This window comes from Kwoniella dejecticola, chromosome 6 (assembly GCF_000512565.2).
Source record: "Kwoniella dejecticola CBS 10117 chromosome 6, complete sequence".
Lineage (NCBI taxonomy): Eukaryota > Fungi > Basidiomycota > Tremellomycetes > Tremellales > Cryptococcaceae > Kwoniella > Kwoniella dejecticola.
Genome location: NC_089306.1, coordinates 1,139,766 through 1,156,764, shown reverse-complemented (window position 1 = coordinate 1,156,764; position 16,999 = coordinate 1,139,766). Strand labels below are relative to the sequence as shown.

The following is a 16,999-nucleotide window of genomic DNA, read 5'->3' as shown; positions in this document are numbered from 1 at the left end:
ACATGAGTTATCGTGATAGGAAGGTACAAACAAGTCAACATGACAGGGTGGAAGGAGAAGTAAGAAAGGTACGCATGCGAAGCGGGATAATTCGTCTGAACAAGATCTATGACCGACATCAACAAGTCGTGCCGGTCTGAAAGTGGCAAGCTGACAAGATGGCAACTAAAAGAAAGCACAGTACAGTGTATTGTAGAGTAGTATAGTAAAGCACACAGGCGAGACAAGATGAACAGCATTCCGCTTCAATCTGCTCAAAAGCGTGAGCGGCCAAAACGATCCCTTACTTCTCTAACCCCTCCACTCCTTATTCCAGTCTGACGTTCGTGAGAAGGTATCTCAGCGATTTCCCCTGCTAATTTCTGTAATCTCGATGCTAATTCTACCTCCAGGCCCCACTGTCCAGAGAGAGAGCTGACAGGTGAATGGAGGATGTAGTCGCAAGAGGCCTTGGTCAACCTGTATAACCTTGATCCGGGGATAATCAAATGTGATCGGTAAGTATGTGGTAAGATCTGAGTGATGCGTATGGACGTCAGAGCTATTGATAGTAACAACGATTGATCACTACAATTGAAGGGAATAAACCAATCAGCTACAGCTCTTCTGGAGTGGACGCTTTCCATGACAGATGAGGAGCGGAGATTGGATTGGCTCACATCTCTTCGAACCCCGTTCGTCTAGCTATTTCGGGCGACAAGGAAGCGACGTCCCACGGTATGAGCTTGATTATTGCCATTCCGTGATGTTCGAGCGACGCTTCATATTTCCCCTCAGCGAAGAACCTTGATTCACCACGATCAAATGGAGATTTCTCTCGTCAGCAATGAGCCTATACGGGTTTGGGCTTGAGAGTGACCAGATGCGCTGGATGGAAGGAACGTCTGACCTACTCATTACCTCTCGCCTGTAATGCTCTCGCTTCTTCCACACTCCCTCTAACAATCTCCTCGTTATCCACTAAAGATACTTTGTTTTCAGCATTGCCGTTGCCGTTGGACAGCTTGCTCGTAAATGCCATAAGATCGTTATATCTGTCGCCTAGGATTCTGCCGAACAACGTTCTGCCCATTTGAGGTCCGTGGTTGACACCTCGTATAAGCAGTATCGAGCCTAGTACGAGTACTTTAAGAGATGCGAGGGTCGATCGGCATTTAGTCATGCAGAGAGGGTACAATGAGGAAGGCGGCGACGAAGGGAGATTGTGCATGAACCTGTTTGATGGTCACGGGATGACCATGGATTTAATGATCAGTGATCAGTAAACTTGAGCAGTGAGACTGGGCATGAGTGTTATAGAGAGACTTACATGTCTAGAGCAGACTTGTTACCTTCCGCCCAGCGATGCAAGGTCATTCCACTTTTGGAGGGATAGGCAAACCATGTTTCCCATAATTCTTCGTCCGTCAAGCTAGGTGTGATCAGGTGGCGAGGGACTCCCGATGGCGTTGAGGGAGTGTATTCTGAGGAATGGGTGGAAGATGATGGCGATGCAGGAGCTTCGACTATAGTCACCTCGATACATTGTTTAGTAGTAGTAGCAGTCGCAGTAGGCTTGACCAATGAAGCAGGGTTGATCGAAGGTGGAGTTAGTATGGTGGTCATTGTGAAACGTCAAATTCCTTCAGAAACGAGTTCAATAGTGAAGATGGGGAATGGAAACGAAAGAGGGAAAAGAAGCAGAGGGAGATGTCGATGATGGGCATATACATTTATATAAGGCAATTTGATGGTTGTACGGAAAGCCAAGTCATGCTGAGTAGACTGGAAAAGGTTTTCCACTACCATCAATAAGGCGTAGTTGACCGAGCTAAGCTAAAAGAAGAGACGGACTGATGGTTGGCATATAATGTAGTTGATTGGATTTGATGGATTATCATGATGATTGAATTCGTTTTGATGGATCGGCTGTGGCTAGTTCAGGTTTGAAGGTGAATAAGCTATCCTTTGGGTCTACCCCACTTTTGTATCTTGTTGTACCCTCACAACAGACGGAAAGATCCCCACTCATCATATTGTGCCTTTTTGATCGTTGTCTTTTCTGAGTCAAGTTGAGCGAAGATGGAGATGGGGGGATAGCTCCATCGTAGCATCGTAATCACTTATTCACTCAAGCCACCATTTGTTGCTCCATTCTGTCATCCCGTCTTTAGCCATATCGTCATCCTCAAGGTTGAAAGCGAATATCATCCTTTAAGTGGATATTTGGATATTCGAGTGCTTCTGGTCTGGCTCGGTCTGGTTTGGCGTGTTGGATCCCGTTGATGGAGCGAGTCGGTGTAAGTACGGATCCATCAGTATGAAAATGCAGGAATAAATCGGATGCAAAGGTGTCGAGGTACACGTTTACACGTCTACACATCTACACGTTTTACGCCTTCTGTTCGTTTCTTCCTGTAGCCGGTCCTTTTCCCACATTGGCGCTACGAGGAACCCTGCAATGTCGGATCAAAACGTCGTGTAGGTGTACACGAAGCTGAAACCCAGACGAGCAAGAGATCAACGTTTGACACGAGGCAAGAAAAAGAAGGTAGCAGAGAAGAGTAAGCTTTGTAAGTCCATTCCGTTGTTATTGTTATTGTTTTTGTACTTGATTGGATTTGATGGTCGTGCATAAGGGTAACAAAGATTCAGTTACGCTCCGCGCACTGTTTCGAGGTAAATCGGATCATTTCAGCGAGTAATCTCTTTTTGTTCGGAGGTGACCGAGGTATGGCAGAGAATCGTCTTGGCAACATTCCGAGGCCTTCAAATAGACGGTCTATATGGTGCCAGTCGGTCGCTCGCATCTAAACAGTTTTCGTCGGACGTCCAAGATATGGTGAGGATGCTTGTGACTACTATGGAGATCGTCCTCAGTTGTTCTGACTCTTACTACTGCGTGTAGGTGACAACCCGCTTAACAAGTATGACGTGATGAGCTGGGTCCCAATTGAGAGAGTTGAGAGACGATCGGATCTTTCGGTCCGGGATTCTCCCGGCCCGCTCATCATTCCACCGCTGTCATATCTAATCCCGTCAAGCGGATAATCGGTAGGTATGGGATATATAAGTGCGAGGTGAAAGATAGGTATCCACCTGAGAAAGAACTTTCCTTCCACATTTTTGCTTCGCACATACCATACAACTACATCACTAGAAGATCACAATCAGTAGAATAATCAAAATGGCCGCTGCTTCTGTCCCCTCTTTCAAGCTCAACACAGGAGCTACCATCCCCGCCATCGGTCTCGGTAAGTCAAGCCACGCAATCAACATTGCCAAGTTCCTCCGGACCTCGCGCTAACATACCCCTATCTACCGCACACAGGTACATGGCAAGCTAAACCTGGAGAAGTGCGAGCTGCCGTCTCTCACGCCTTGAAATCTGGTTACAGACACATTGATGGTGCTCTCTGTTACCAAGTGAGTTGATTCCTCTCTGTCCGCGTTTCTATCTCCGCCTCGAAGCGGAATTAGGTATAACGCGGTACTGTATCTATACCCACAGATATCGTCATCACACCACACACAGCCGGGATTTTCCACCATTCCCCTACGAGTGGCTTTAACTTCTATGACGCGGAATCTGATATAATGGATTATCGTGCACTGTAGAACGAAAAGGAAGTTGGAGAAGGTATCAAAGATTCCGGTGTCCCTCGATCAGAAATCTTCCTTACTTCCAAAGTGTGAGTCCCAGTTCCGCACTATCTCCTCATTATTGGACCCAGAGCTTTCCATCTTCCCCAAATCGACATTCCATTATATATGAGGGTAGGAGAATCCAGTACAAATGCTTATATCTTATCCGGATTCTGCAGTTGGTCATCTTACCATGACCGAGTTGAAGAATGCCTCGACCAAACGCTCTCTGACCTCGGCACAGACTACCTCGACCTGTACCTGATCCACTGGCCCGTGCGACTCGCTCCTAACGGTACCCACCCTCTGTTCCCCGTCAAGGAGGACGGCTCCCGAAACATCGATTGGGAATGGGACCAGTCCAAGACGTGGGCCCAGATGGAGTCCGTGCTCGCCAAGGGCAAAGTCAAGGCTATTGGAATCTCCAACGCCGGTATCCCCGTCATCGAGAAATTACTGAAGACCGCTAAAGTCACTCCTGCCGCCAACCAGATCGAGTTGCACCCTTATAACCCAGAGCACGAGCTCGTCAAGTACTGCCAAGATAAAGGTATCCTCGTACAAGCTTATTCGCCTTTGGGATCAACATCCTCCCCTCTCCACAAGGACGAGACGCTCACTTCCATCGCGGAGAAACATGGCCAATCGACAGCTGCCATCTTATTGTCGTACCTCATCTCCAAGAACATCGTCGTTCTCCCCAAATCTGTTACGCCCTCGAGAATCGAGTCCAACTTGAAGACTGTCCAATTGGACGCTTCGGAGATCAAGCGATTAGATGGTTTGGCAGAGAGCGGTAAACAGACCAGAGTCAACTCCCCTCCTTGGGGTTCCGATTTCGTAAGTCCACTGCAGACTGAACACTGACCGACATGTAAGTGATCAGAATACTGACAGTACAATGTTCATCAGGGTTTCCCTCACTGGTACGGACCCAACAACAAGAATGCCCCTGAAGGCGCTCGACTTCTCTACGGAAAGAACTAGATTTGTTCTCGTTTTTAGGGAGTTTAAGGCGACTTTGAAGCGTGTCTGAAGTAAAAGTAGCGATTATGTAGCTATGCAGTCATATCATGTGATATTTATTATCTGTTTCCAAGTCAAAGCAGCCAACGATTGGCAGTACAAGGGACCGAGACCTGTTGGTCCTTCTTTGACATGCCAGTGCAGGTGCAGGTGTAATGATCGCTAGATTGTAATACATCTACCATGCAAAGTGTTCGTACGTGCGCGCGTTGGTATGATACAACAGGATGAATGATTGGTCAGTGTGCCGCTACTTGCCGTCCGAATCCGTGTAATCCTCTTTTCCTTCTCCACTAGCCTTATTCGGTCTTCCCCCATCCACCGCCAAAGTCTTCCCCACCTTCTCAGCTTCCAACAGCGTATTCAATACAAGCTTGTACTGTACCGCTAGACCCCATCTCATAGCTTCTAATCGATTCATGAACAACTCCAAGAGGTTCGAGACCGTCCAATTGGCCGATGAACCAAGGAAGGGAAAGACAATCTCTCCTCCGTGAGCTATCCATAAATTCGGTGGGACCGTGTCGAACCCTAATGATACAGTCCCAATATCAATTTCAATATCAGCATTCGCTCACTTCTTACTTTCTCGTCGGTAGCCGAAATGGAGAAGAGAAAAGTGAATCAGGCCAATCACGGAATCATCGACTGAGAAAGGGACAAGAAGGGGAGATCGGAAGTTGCAGACGCAACTCACAATTAGCAGCGAACAAAGCAGACCTCAACCCCTGATTAGTCTTCGTTATCTGATGAGGCGCATATTTAACTATGGCCCAAACGACCAGCGCACAATCGAAAGTCCAGAACAATTCCGCAAAACTTCCTCTGGAGAATTCCGCCAAGAGCGCATTGAGAACACCAGCATGCCAGAGGACTTTGCGGACTTCTTTACCGTCTTTCATCCATGCTTTCAGCCATCCCAGGGAACCTTTCGTAGTCATATCGGGCTCGTATTTGCCCGACACGTGTCTTATGCGATCCATCAGACCCGGTCGAGTGAATTGGATATACGCCGAATGGTATAACGCCGCTGGGGTCAGACGTAGATGGCTTGGGGATGGGGATAAGTAAGTTGTTTGAGCTAGACGCAGAAGCAAATGCGCTGGTTTACTATCTCGACATTATTCAATCAGTCACCATAGAACATCAAACCCAACAATGGCAGAAAAGCAAGGGTAGCGGCACTCACGTTTCCAACACATGCGCTTCGTGGGTGTACGAAGGTTTATCCATCCCGTTATCTGTCAGACCGACACCAAGGGCCTTCTGTAACATCTGTTGATCAAGTAACATCCTAGATAACGTCAATTAATCGTTAGTCATGCACAAGATTTGATGAAGATGCAATTGGAGTTCTTGCTTTGACTCACCTCCAGACAGTCAAAGAGATGATGGCGCAGCCCAAATCATCCATTTTTGTTCCGATATCTTCGCCCGCCAGAGACTTCGCTAGCACTTTCAAGAACTTCGGTCGGGTTGTGTACGGATCGGCCGCTTCTTTATTCGCTATCAACGCAGCCCAAGATGCGGCATCGGGCGCTTCCCATAGTGCGTCGTCGCATGGGAGGTGGATGCCAGCTTCGTTGACTGCGAAGACAGCTGGAATATGTAGAAGGGCTACCATTTGTGAATCGAGGTACTGAAGGACATGATGTATCCACATCAGCTTCATCCTCATGACCCTTCAAGGGTGATATGGGTTTTATGGAGTTAAGACACCAAATCAACTCACATAAACACCCCAACCGAGCCTTCGTTTGGTCTCATCCTCCATATAAGCCTTATACCGCTGATCATCCGTTGGGAAGTCTTCTCTTGCATGCAGATCATTCATCGCTGAGCCGATCCCGCGCAGCAAGTGTAATCGCCTGCAAGTGGTGACTATACTGCATCTGAAGATCTCCGCATGGTAGTACATCTCCCTCGAACCGCATGCTATTCCTAGAGCAGTCTGCAGTAAGAACGCAAGTAAGGTATTTCGATCGAATTTTGCTCGTTGATCGCTTCCTCGCTAAACCATTCTCATACGCAATTAGCAGAATCCTTCTTTCTGGAAACATCTGTATGGGAGTGAGTGACCTACCATCCAAGCAATCATCCTTCTAACAAGCTCACATAGCGCGACGGCTAACGGGCCAAATTCCTTATTCGCATATGTAGCTCCGATCGCAGCGACCGAGAGCAGGAGTACGGCTGGCGTATCCCCATTGAAGAAAGTAGGTTTATGTACAATCGGGAAGAGGGGATGGAAATTCTCGAAATACAGATCAACGAAATCAGACATCGTTTCCGCGTCTGGAAAATCCTCGACGTCGGGGATCATCCAGTGCGGCTGGTGTGATAGGTAAATCAAGGAGAGCATAGCATTCCTGGATGTTTCGTTGACTCCGTTCGCGAACTTTGATGCGATCCCATTAGAATCTAAGGGGATTTTGTTTCGATTGGTCACTTTGGAGGAAGTTGCTTTTACTCCTGCCAGAGTCAAAGGTCGATCAGGTACTTTAGGTTTAAATACATTTGGCTGGACCATGAATACAAGTATCAGCATGACTGACGCTGACAGATGTTTGTGATATATGAGCTCACCCATAGTGTATCGTCTTTCCTTCCAAACGGATCGGGCATCAAACTTGCAGATTTCGTTGAATTCGTCGGATCTTCCCCGTTCACCGGACTTCCTCCCCTGGGGGTCGAGCACAACAACCATGCTGCGCTCAGAGAATCGGTCGAGCTGATAGGACCGACGCCAGCTTTATCGAACATGCTACTTTGTAGACCTATATCCAGATCGATGTTCTCGTCCGACCCCCAGCCGAAGACATGGCCGAACCATTCCCAGCTCGGGTCAAACGGGTCGAGCGGCGGTCCAGGAGGTAATGGTGCGCCGAACAAATCTATGTTTCATATGATCATCGTCGTCAGCAAATTCATATCAACCAGGTGGTGTTTCTCAGATACGAGCGATATTGGAGCAGAAGAAGACGATATACCTGTACTGAAATCTCCTAAGCCCGCTGAAGTGCCTACGCTGAGATGAGCGGGATCTATGAATCCCGAATTGGATGATCCGACTGAAGGTACGCTGAACGGTGTACCGGTATTGACTTGCGGAGGCGGCATCATGCTCATACCTGCTGGACCTGAGCCTGACATCCCTACGTTTGGACTTGCTCCAGGCCCGTTAGCGGCCAGGGGGTTTGTAATTGGTGTTAAGCCAGTATGGGGAAATGAGTCTGGCAGGTTCGCGTTGGTCGAAGGGTCCGTGTTGAACGTGCTCCATAATTGTTCTAGGTTGATCGTTGGTGATTGGTCCGGCTGGTTTTGGTGCTGATGTTGATCCGAAGCAGGTTGATTGGAAGGTATAGATACTTGAACAGGTACAGGCATAGGGATCGTGGTCGATAAGGGAGATATGAATGTATTGAATGGCTGGGTGAGCTGGGGTTGGGTTTGAGGGTGAGGGTGAGGTTGAGGATGAGTTATCTCGGAGATCGAGGGTCTGCGATGATCCGAGGATGTCGAGTATCTCCTCGAATGGCCTTCCTCGGATTTCGAGGTGGAACTATTACCTTCCCTCTGGTTTGGAGAGTCTTCGTCGATCGAAAGCCGTCGAATCTTACTGTATTAGTCAGACCGGTCTCAGTCACGAGCCAATTTAATGAGTGCGCGATTGTACCGCATTCCGCAGACTCACGCAGGACGTTCATCCAGATCATCCATCATCCCCGAGCTCGATGATCCCCCTTGGCCCTCTCGCTCAGGATGCATGGTCGAGACATGTTTCGCACGCACATCGCTCCTGTTGAAGCTCTTATCGCAGTGCGGACATGCATACGGCGTGATCCCTACATGCGTTTTCTCATGTCTGCGGACCTACACGTTCAAGCTTGTTGGTCAGTCCTGTGCGAAGCGGCGATGAAATTGCTCATGTTCCTTCCAGGTGGATCCCTCTGATTCAAGAGTTGTCACATCGCAATATCCCCCACACGTATGCATATAGCGAGCACAGATAGAAGCTATACTCACATGTCCAGCAGTCCCAAAAGCCTTCTTACAACCTATCAGATACACAAGGTCATCCTGGGCGTCTTTCGGACGAAGTAAGGCCAAGGTGGGTCTGTCTGGTGGATACAGTGGGAGGCATGGAAATGGGACTCACCGATCCATAAACATGGATAAACCGTATTTCCTTGTTCATCCTTTTCAGCTTTCCTCGGGCCTTGTTGGAAAGGCATCGTCTCTTATCTTCGCTTATTGTCTTGTCGCGTCTTAGCAGCCCGATATTAGCAGAGATGGGGACATGGGGACTTAGCCCTGATTCATGTTATCGATAAGGATGAGAAAGTATTCCTTTTCGCTTGCTTTTTCTTCATCATCAACAAAGGTGATCTACTCGTATAGCTACATTTCATGCATATCCTATGCTAAATAGCTAAACAAGGTGGATCAGATGATCCCAGGTGGATACTATCCACCTCACCTTAACCGGACCGGTAATTGATTCCGTCTACGCTGTCTTCATCCGCCAAGAGATCTCGTCCTCGTTACGCGTCACTCAAAGGCCAATCGCCCGATGAGAGGCAAATCAAATCATTTTCATACATATAGACATGCTTTCTACGGATCGATAAGAAACATGATAAGATTCAGAGCCAGAGGAATCAGACGAGGCGTGATGGAAGAAACGGATGGTGGGGGCGATGCGAGTGATGATAGTGGTGATGAAATATGGTGACTTGACTTTGCCATGAATGATGGTATACAATTCTATGAAACGATATATGACATAAACATGAAAAACATGAACATCAATATGGACAATCAAAAGGAAATGATAAAAGAGAGGAACACAGCACAAGTGACAAGGCATGTTTGATGAAGTCTTGAAGACCTGAGGAGATTAAGAGAGGTGGAATGATCCTCCTCCATCCTTCATAGCTCTTTCGATCTGAGCAGCTAGGATCTCCTTTGTCGAATAATCAGGCATTTTCAAATACTACGCAGATCAACATATTGACGATCAGTAATGAACCATCTACCGGATCAATAACAGGTATGACAGAGAGACTCACCTGAGCACAAGTCATCACACTAGGTAAATAATCATCCGCTTTGAAAGGCGGTTCATGTGGTTTTCGCACTACAGTGAATTGTGGTGTAAGACCTTTGAAGCCTCCTATCGGTAGCTTAGGAGCTCCAGTAATGCTATAGCAGGTTTGCGATCAGCTTTTGGTCTTCGACAGTGTCAATCGCAGCTGATGAAACGCCAGATTGAACGTACAACTGCAAGAATTGCCTTCTTTGCTCTTTATCATAGCCCACCATGACTTCCAAGAGGTTTTGCACAGCTCGCGAATCGAGGTTGTACCCGTGATCAGCTTTGAGCGATTGTTCGAGCGCTACAGAGTGCAGGTGTCAGCTGCGATACTTTCCGTACATATGATTCGATCGAGAAACTCACTTTCTCTCGACCAATCCTCATCGGCATTACCGAACAACAAGCCCAGCTCGTCCGGACTGAAGATCCTCATATCTCTAATTGAGAAGACCATTGAGAAACCTGTACAACACGAATCAGTATATAATCCTTCAACCTTCGGTGCAATGGATCTAGACAATAGCTCACCTTCTTGGAAAGCCTTGACTTGTCTCTCCACTCCAGTACCAAGCGTCATCTCAAGTACCTGCGTGAGGTAGTCTTCAAGGTTCGAGTCGTCCACGTCTACATGCGAGCCTCCAGGTACGAGCTCGATGTTGTATCCCGGCAAAGTGAAATCAAGCGAGAGGTCCGCTAACTTCGCTCCTCCGACCGTGAGGGCCGCAAGTTTAGTACGTCTAGTTGATGCGGGCTACACGGAAAATCGTGTCAGCTTGTAGCGTATCCTCAAAACGAAAAGTAAAGCATAAGCTAACCAATTTGAGCGCCTCGATTTCTTTTCGAGCGAACAAGTAATTCTGCAACCGCTCCAGAGATCTGGCGAGGTGAGTATCAACAGCCTACGTCGAAAAAGAATCAGCTATCTGTGACCCATCTGTCAGATACATCAACATACCTTGAGAGTGGCTATATTCTTCTTGATGGGTTGACCCAAGATGGCTTTCAAGAAAACTTTATTCAAATTCACATCGATGATCCTGGTGTCCAATAGAGCTCGCCCAGCGAAGAGACCAAGAGTCTTGAACCATGATAATTTCGCTTCTATACCACTTTGCTTTTCATCCAGCGGCGCAGGATATAATCCCTTAGGATGGAACACGTATTCGCTCTCTTTCGACTCATCTTCGTCCCTCCAGATACCTAGGCTCTTTCTTGCAAATTCCTTTGAGGCTAGAGAGTAAAACTCGAGAGTAGGGCCCAAACCAGTACCAATCTCATCGAAATATTCGATTTCTAGGATACCTTGAGAAGTACCGTATATTTCCAACACCTTCGCACATGATTCAAGTAATTGTGATCTCGAGATTCGGACTTTTTGTCTGACCAATCTCGCCAGATGAGATACATCGTCTCGGCGGCCATTTCGATTGTTGGTATGGGCACCTTGCTGAGATCTGGTGATCAGACGCCCGTAGCCGAATGACGTCGATTGCAAGAAATTGTATCGTGTGTCGAAGGGGAACAAGAATGAGAAATGTGTAGGTAATTCGATAGCCCAATCTGGAAGGCAATCACTTTTCACATCAAATATTGCGAAATGATCAGCCGGTGCCCGGCACTGAAGAATTTAAGTAAATAAGGATGTACCTAGCGATGATCATGGTCTCTTCCAATTGTCTCGTCAACTTAGCGGTCAATTTGTTGTTGACGAACAGATTCTCGTCCAGTATGCTGGTATCGGTCAGACCATGTCCGAGCGCATCTCTACCTTCCACCGAGAGATTGTGTACGACTCGCAGCAGCCTGAGGATTTTCGATGTAGGTGTCGATGGCTCGAGACCAACAGGGAAAGTCGAGGTCACCGTAGCTGGAGATGGGGCTTCGGCAGGTCCGTCTGCAGCGTCAACCGTTAGCTGGATGCACATGCATGACGCATCGAAGCTCTGCTCACCATGCTTTGCCGGGCCTTCAACCTTTCTGAACTTGATCGTGACAGGCATGTTATAGATACCGCCGTAAGCAGCAGCATCTCCACCTGAAATGGCGGCTTGATTGCGGTGAACAGCTCCATAAAGGGTGTCCTCCAAGGAAAGCTTATTGCCGTTGATGTTGAATTCGATATGCCAATCTGAGGGAGCCGTCTTGAGGGCTCCAGCATAAGACGACCCTTTTGGTGTGCTCGCGCCACCAGATCCGGTAGATGGTCCAGCAGCAGCTGTTCCAGGGGGAATCTGCTGAGGAGTCGCAATACGCGTACCTTCTGGGGTCTTCGCCTCCACTCGAGAGCCATCTAATGTACGGATCATCAGCTGTGATTGTTCCATACAACGCCGCAAGGACCAACTTACCAGGAGCAACATTCATATTGACTACGCTTTCTGTAGGTCGAGCGAGTTCTTCTTCCATCTCATCCTCAAATACCTGGTTGCAAGCGGTTTATCAGTATGTAGTCTTCACAAGCACCGGGTGTAGTACACTCACCTCGTGGTCGTAATCGTCTTCTTCGTCGGAGAAATCATCAAAGTCCATATCAAGCGGCATAGAAGGTAGTATCGACGGTCCACCTGTCGTAGCAGCTACCGCGGCGGCGGGAGGTGTCGAAGGCTCTGCGGCGGGAGTAGATGTCTCGCCCGTGTTCTGAGCACTGAGTCGAGCACTTCTTCTACGTTGAGGCTTAGAGCTTCCGCTAGCAGACGACTCGTCCTTCTTCTCTTCATCGCTCCTTTGAGTCTCGTTCTTCTTATCGCCCGAATCATTCTTATTTTCCGCTGAACTTGACGTCGCAGGATTCGATGTACCTATACTAGGGTTGGCGGCGGTAGATGACGAGCTGGCTCCCGGTGCAGGTGCACCAGCAAGCGCCGAGAGTAGCCGTGAAGTCGGATTGCCGGAACCCGCACCTGGCCCACCCATGCCTGCGGCATAAGCAGCGAACATCCTCGACAAACCAGAACCATAATTGCCATCTGCTACTCTTGGTCGGAGGTAATCGTTGAGCGCCTGCATGGAGGCAATGGCTTGAATAGTAACGCTCAAAGTTTGTACTTGTTTGGGTATATCTTCGCCTTCTTCAGCTTGTAACCTAATCCTCATCGTTCTACTTAAACTTGATGCGGATGGGCGGGATGCATCGGAGCCACCGCCAAAGGCGATCTCGACATCGAAGTTCTCCAACCTGCCTAGACTCTCGTGAAGCCGCTTCACCAGCATCGTGAGTGGCGAAGGTACAGATAAGGACGTATCGGAGAAGACCTCGAAGAGCATAGCTCGTCTGTGTGAAGATGTGACTTGCCCATCGATGTCGACGAATTCTAGAAGGCCATCAACCAGACCACTCTTGAGTATTTCAAACGATGATAGTGCTTGATCGATATTAGAAAACCTGGAAGCTATTTCCCGGAGCGTATCTCGAAGTTCCGCCTCGGTAGCTTCTCCTCTACAGAGCTTCTGCACCATATTACCAATTTCATTGAGAACTAGCGAAGCAGCTTGATGGTGATCTCCACCGATGTCGAACACCTTCTTGGCTTGGAGCATTCGGGCGCGAACAATGTTTGCATCGCTGGGATCCAGATAAGAGCTCGAGGCTCGTTTGGGCGTGGAAGGTCCGCTTGGGGGCTCGCCAAGAAGCGATATTCCTCCCGGCAGGCCAGCGAGAGAGAGGAGCGGTTTCAGGTCATCGGTTATTGGCGGCAAAGCGGCAGTGATGTCACTCGAGGTGGCAACAGCAGATTCTTCGGCGGCTTCGGGTTCGGTCTTGATGGCTGCAGCATCTTTTGCAGCTTTCTCTTTCGCCATCTCTGTCTCGGCGAGAGCGTCTATCTCGAATACGACTCCTTCTCGCAGGAAAGAAGCCTGATAGACTTCAGGCAATTTGGTGGCTAAAAGTTCTACTAGCTGAAGAGCATGTTGTACGAATGTTGGATTGTCTTTCGAGGATATGATGGCGCAAAGGAAGCTCGCCATGGGCACAGACTATGCAACACCATCAGCGTGAAAGACATGACCGCGATTCGAGAAGAGTCTCACTCGTAATGTAGACCTGAGCTGATCAGGATTTGCGAAGGCCACGGCTTTCACTAATCCAGTCAGAACCTTCGTCCTCACTCTAAATACCACGGAAGCGGCATACACGTCTACAAGAACGGGTACTACAGCCTTGATGAATTTGCCAATGACTTCGGGGTTTGCTTGTAATAATTCTAACCTCTGATCCATTTGAGCATTCGCGTCTTTCATGGCTTTGATCATCGCCGCTTCTCTAGTCGCCAAAGTGGATGCCGGTGTAGGGGTAGCAGCGTCACCAGGGAGAGGGGCATTGCTGCCGGAAGGTGTAGGCGGTCCGGTCGAAGCACCGGACGCGGTGGCATCCGCAACACGACTACTTCTCCTAGGACCGCTCGGTCGATCGGCTTTGCGTCCTTTTTTGACTCTAGACAGACTTTTTTCAGTATAGGACTTCTGGTCGAACACTCCATCCCTCGGAGTGGGCGGTAACAGCTCGCAAATAAGTCCAAGTGCTTCTTCAACTTGATCTTTGGGTCGATGAGCAAGATTTTGCAACACGGCCATGTCGGCTATGCCTCCAGCGAGTCCTTGTCCACCTGATGATCCGCCTTGTTCATCTTCATCGTGTTCAGGAGGTAGTACGCCTGTGAGAATTTGATAAATGGTACTAGTCATTCCTGCATCTAAGAAAGCCAAAGATACCTTCGCTGAACCCCGGGCTGATGTGGTCAGGGCTTTGAGAAGGTGAGTGTAGGTCGAGGGCGAAACCAATGGCGATCCACCAGACGGCATAAGCAGTGCATTGATAGCTGTTACAGTGGGAACGTCCAGTAAGCCTTCGAGGTTTTCAGCCTTGTGCCTGTAGGATTCGATAGCTCGTACGACTGCGAGTGTAGCTTGTTCGACAAGCCTTTGATCGCCAGAGCTGAGGGTATCTCGTATGATTGGGAAGACTTCTTTAATTTGGCCGTAATGATCGCTGCTGATGTTACGGCAGCAATTGGCTGCAGCGGTCATGGCGGTTCTTTGAACATTGGTGGAGAAGAAAGGCAAGTAGTTGAGCAGAGCACCGAGACCGCCTTCACGAACGATAGCAGAGGGATATTCGGCTGAAATCTTCTCCAGAGTCTATGTGAAGCGGGACGTCAGTACTTGAAGGTAAAAGGACACGTATTTGAGATTACCTACACTCAAAGTCTGTTCCGCTAATTCGATGTAGGTGATCTCGGCCAACTTGGAGCAAAGAACTGGGACCGCGCCGAGATTGACGAGGGTGTGTCCGGAACCAGGGAGAGCTTCCATCAAATGAGCTAGACATCGGCAAGCCAAGAGTTGGCATTCCATGTCGTCTTGATTTCCTCCTCCTAAAGCCGGCATCATCCCTCCTGAACTCATTGCTAATGCTGCAGCAAGCTGAGCGTCCTCATCCATCTCGTCTAAGCCCTGATTTTCATCTCCGCTTTCTTGGTCATCGTCAATGTTCGGTCTTCCCTTAAGGATCGCAATGAATTCAGTGGAGAAGCCAGTTGGTGAGAAAGATCCGCCCAGGGTGTCTTCATTGCTGACCAACAGCAGCTCGCTACATTCTCTCAGTGCTGCTAGCCTGGTGGCAATTTTCTTCGATTTCAAGTTGGTCTTGAGCTGCTTGAATCGATTTGAAAGCCCAGACATCATCCCACCGAACGCACGGAAACCGCCTCCGAAAAGAGCGGCCGCGGTAGCTTCGTCAAGGTGGAGCCCGGTGTCGCTGGCAAGTCGGGCAAGTCTATCGTAAGCGTTTCCTCCCGGTCCTACCCCGGCACCACCATTGGGAGCTGCCTCTCCTTCATTATCTTCTTCGTCCTCGTCATCATCCTCGTCGTCGTCGTCCCCGTGCTCAGAACCCTCCATATGCTCGTCATCGTCGTCATCATCTTTGAGTAATCCTCCTCGATGGTGTGATCCACTGGGTTCGTCGACCCAAAGGGAGTCATCATCTTCCAGGCGATCATCGACGAGATGCCTAGCAGCTAGAATTGGGTTCGCTGTTACTACAATCCCATCGTTCATCGAAGAATGCACTCACAAGTATCGCCTTTCTTCGTTCTATCGCTTGATGAACCGGCAGTCGGTCGCTTTTGCTTGGGACTAAGCCAATATCAGGGACGAGCCTCAAAGATGGTGATCACCAAATGCATGACACTCACTTCGCCTTCTTAGGCATCTTATAAGCGGCCTTCTTGCCCTTCCCTTTCAATGCCGCCTTTGCCTTTCCTTTTGACTTGCTATTGCTTGCGGGAGCAGCTTCTTCCGATTTATGTCTGAGATCGTAACGACCACCTCCAGTTGAAGTGATAGAAGCTCGCTTGGAGCCTTTGGCGATGGTCGGGTCGATGACAGCGGAAGGCGAGGGTGGAGACGGTGAAGCTCTTTTCTTGCCTTTTCTATCAACTAGGGCGGAGGTGTTGAAGGTCTCGAGGAATGGAGGTGGAATTTGAGCAGAAAGGGAGCTTCGAGATCTGAAGTGTACCAGTATATAATCAGCAAGTGGACTCCTTGATCGACTTCTACTGGTGCATGTGGGCAAGCGGCCCTCCTTTGATGTCGTTTTTGAGTCGATATAGGACACAATGACCAACATGATATTGGGCTTGATTACGGGTCGAAGAGGGATCCGTCAAGTGCACATAAAAGGTGGAATGGTACTCACTTCTTCGTACTGCTTCCCACTTCTTGAGGGGTCTCTTCTATGTGAACTCTCTTCTTCCCTTTGCCACTTGAGCTAGAACCGGAAGCCTGTGGTTCAGGTGGAGTAGCACAACCGAATGATAGCCTGGCCGATCGACGGGTGGGTAACCGAGGAGCCTGTGATGTAGTAGGCTCTGATTGTCTTCTTTGCTTTGTTCGAGCTGCGCGTGGCACAGAAGTGGAAGCGTTGGCCGTTTGTAAGAGACTTGTATTGTTATCGGGAAAGGATGTCGTAGTGGTATGTTGCGTGTGAGAAGTCGTTCCAAGATACTGTGCAGATTCAGAGGCCTTGCTATCTTCCTTGTCGTCCATTGAGATGATATATAGGAATAAGTGATTGTTATCCCGCTATGAAAGCGGAGACGTGATTGAAGTCTATGGTGGAGGTGAATATGAATATGAATGATAGAGACCTTTCTTTTGACCGTCTATCTCGATGTGTTGGGGAAGCGTGATCGCGATCTAGCGCTCACGATATCATAAGGATGAGATAAGGCCTGGTACTCATGAGTGTGA

At 48.7% G+C, this 16,999-nt stretch overlaps 4 protein-coding genes across 4 annotated transcripts; 1 reads left to right on the top strand and 3 right to left on the bottom strand.

Moving 5' to 3' along the window:
* Positions 1-254: 254 nt before the first annotated feature.
* I303_105293 (uncharacterized protein) lies at positions 255-1,605 on the bottom strand (the record flags this gene model as incomplete). The annotated part of the gene is made up of 4 exons (XM_018408552.2): positions 255-567; positions 660-785; positions 894-1,214; positions 1,310-1,605. 4 exons carry the CDS (start codon positions 1,603-1,605, stop codon positions 255-257), a joined length of 1,056 nt encoding a protein of 351 aa, XP_018262243.2.
* Positions 1,606-3,166: 1,561 nt separating this feature from the next.
* I303_105292 (uncharacterized protein) lies at positions 3,167-4,611 on the top strand (the record flags this gene model as incomplete). Its single annotated transcript, XM_018408553.1, has 5 exons — positions 3,167-3,233; positions 3,311-3,405; positions 3,598-3,671; positions 3,804-4,464; positions 4,537-4,611. 5 exons carry the CDS (start codon positions 3,167-3,169, stop codon positions 4,609-4,611), a joined length of 972 nt encoding a protein of 323 aa, XP_018262244.1.
* Positions 4,612-4,900: 289 nt separating this feature from the next.
* Positions 4,901-8,885, bottom strand: I303_105291 (uncharacterized protein; the record flags this gene model as incomplete). Its single annotated transcript, XM_018408554.1, has 11 exons — positions 4,901-5,181; positions 5,348-5,760; positions 5,840-5,944; positions 6,021-6,289; positions 6,383-6,661; positions 6,734-7,171; positions 7,237-7,544; positions 7,641-8,269; positions 8,345-8,523; positions 8,677-8,708; positions 8,810-8,885. 11 exons carry the CDS (start codon positions 8,883-8,885, stop codon positions 4,901-4,903), a joined length of 3,009 nt encoding a protein of 1,002 aa, XP_018262245.1.
* A 665-nt stretch (positions 8,886-9,550) lies between these two features.
* Positions 9,551-16,795, bottom strand: I303_105290 (uncharacterized protein; the record flags this gene model as incomplete). Its single annotated transcript, XM_065969125.1, has 16 exons — positions 9,551-9,646; positions 9,723-9,855; positions 9,932-10,049; positions 10,112-10,210; positions 10,277-10,499; positions 10,564-10,647; positions 10,704-11,322; positions 11,396-11,642; positions 11,700-12,038; positions 12,097-12,169; positions 12,230-13,723; positions 13,778-14,884; positions 14,945-15,765; positions 15,822-15,883; positions 15,943-16,254; positions 16,446-16,795. 16 exons carry the CDS (start codon positions 16,793-16,795, stop codon positions 9,551-9,553), a joined length of 6,177 nt encoding a protein of 2,058 aa, XP_065825197.1.
* Between the last annotated feature and the right edge of the window lie 204 nt (positions 16,796-16,999).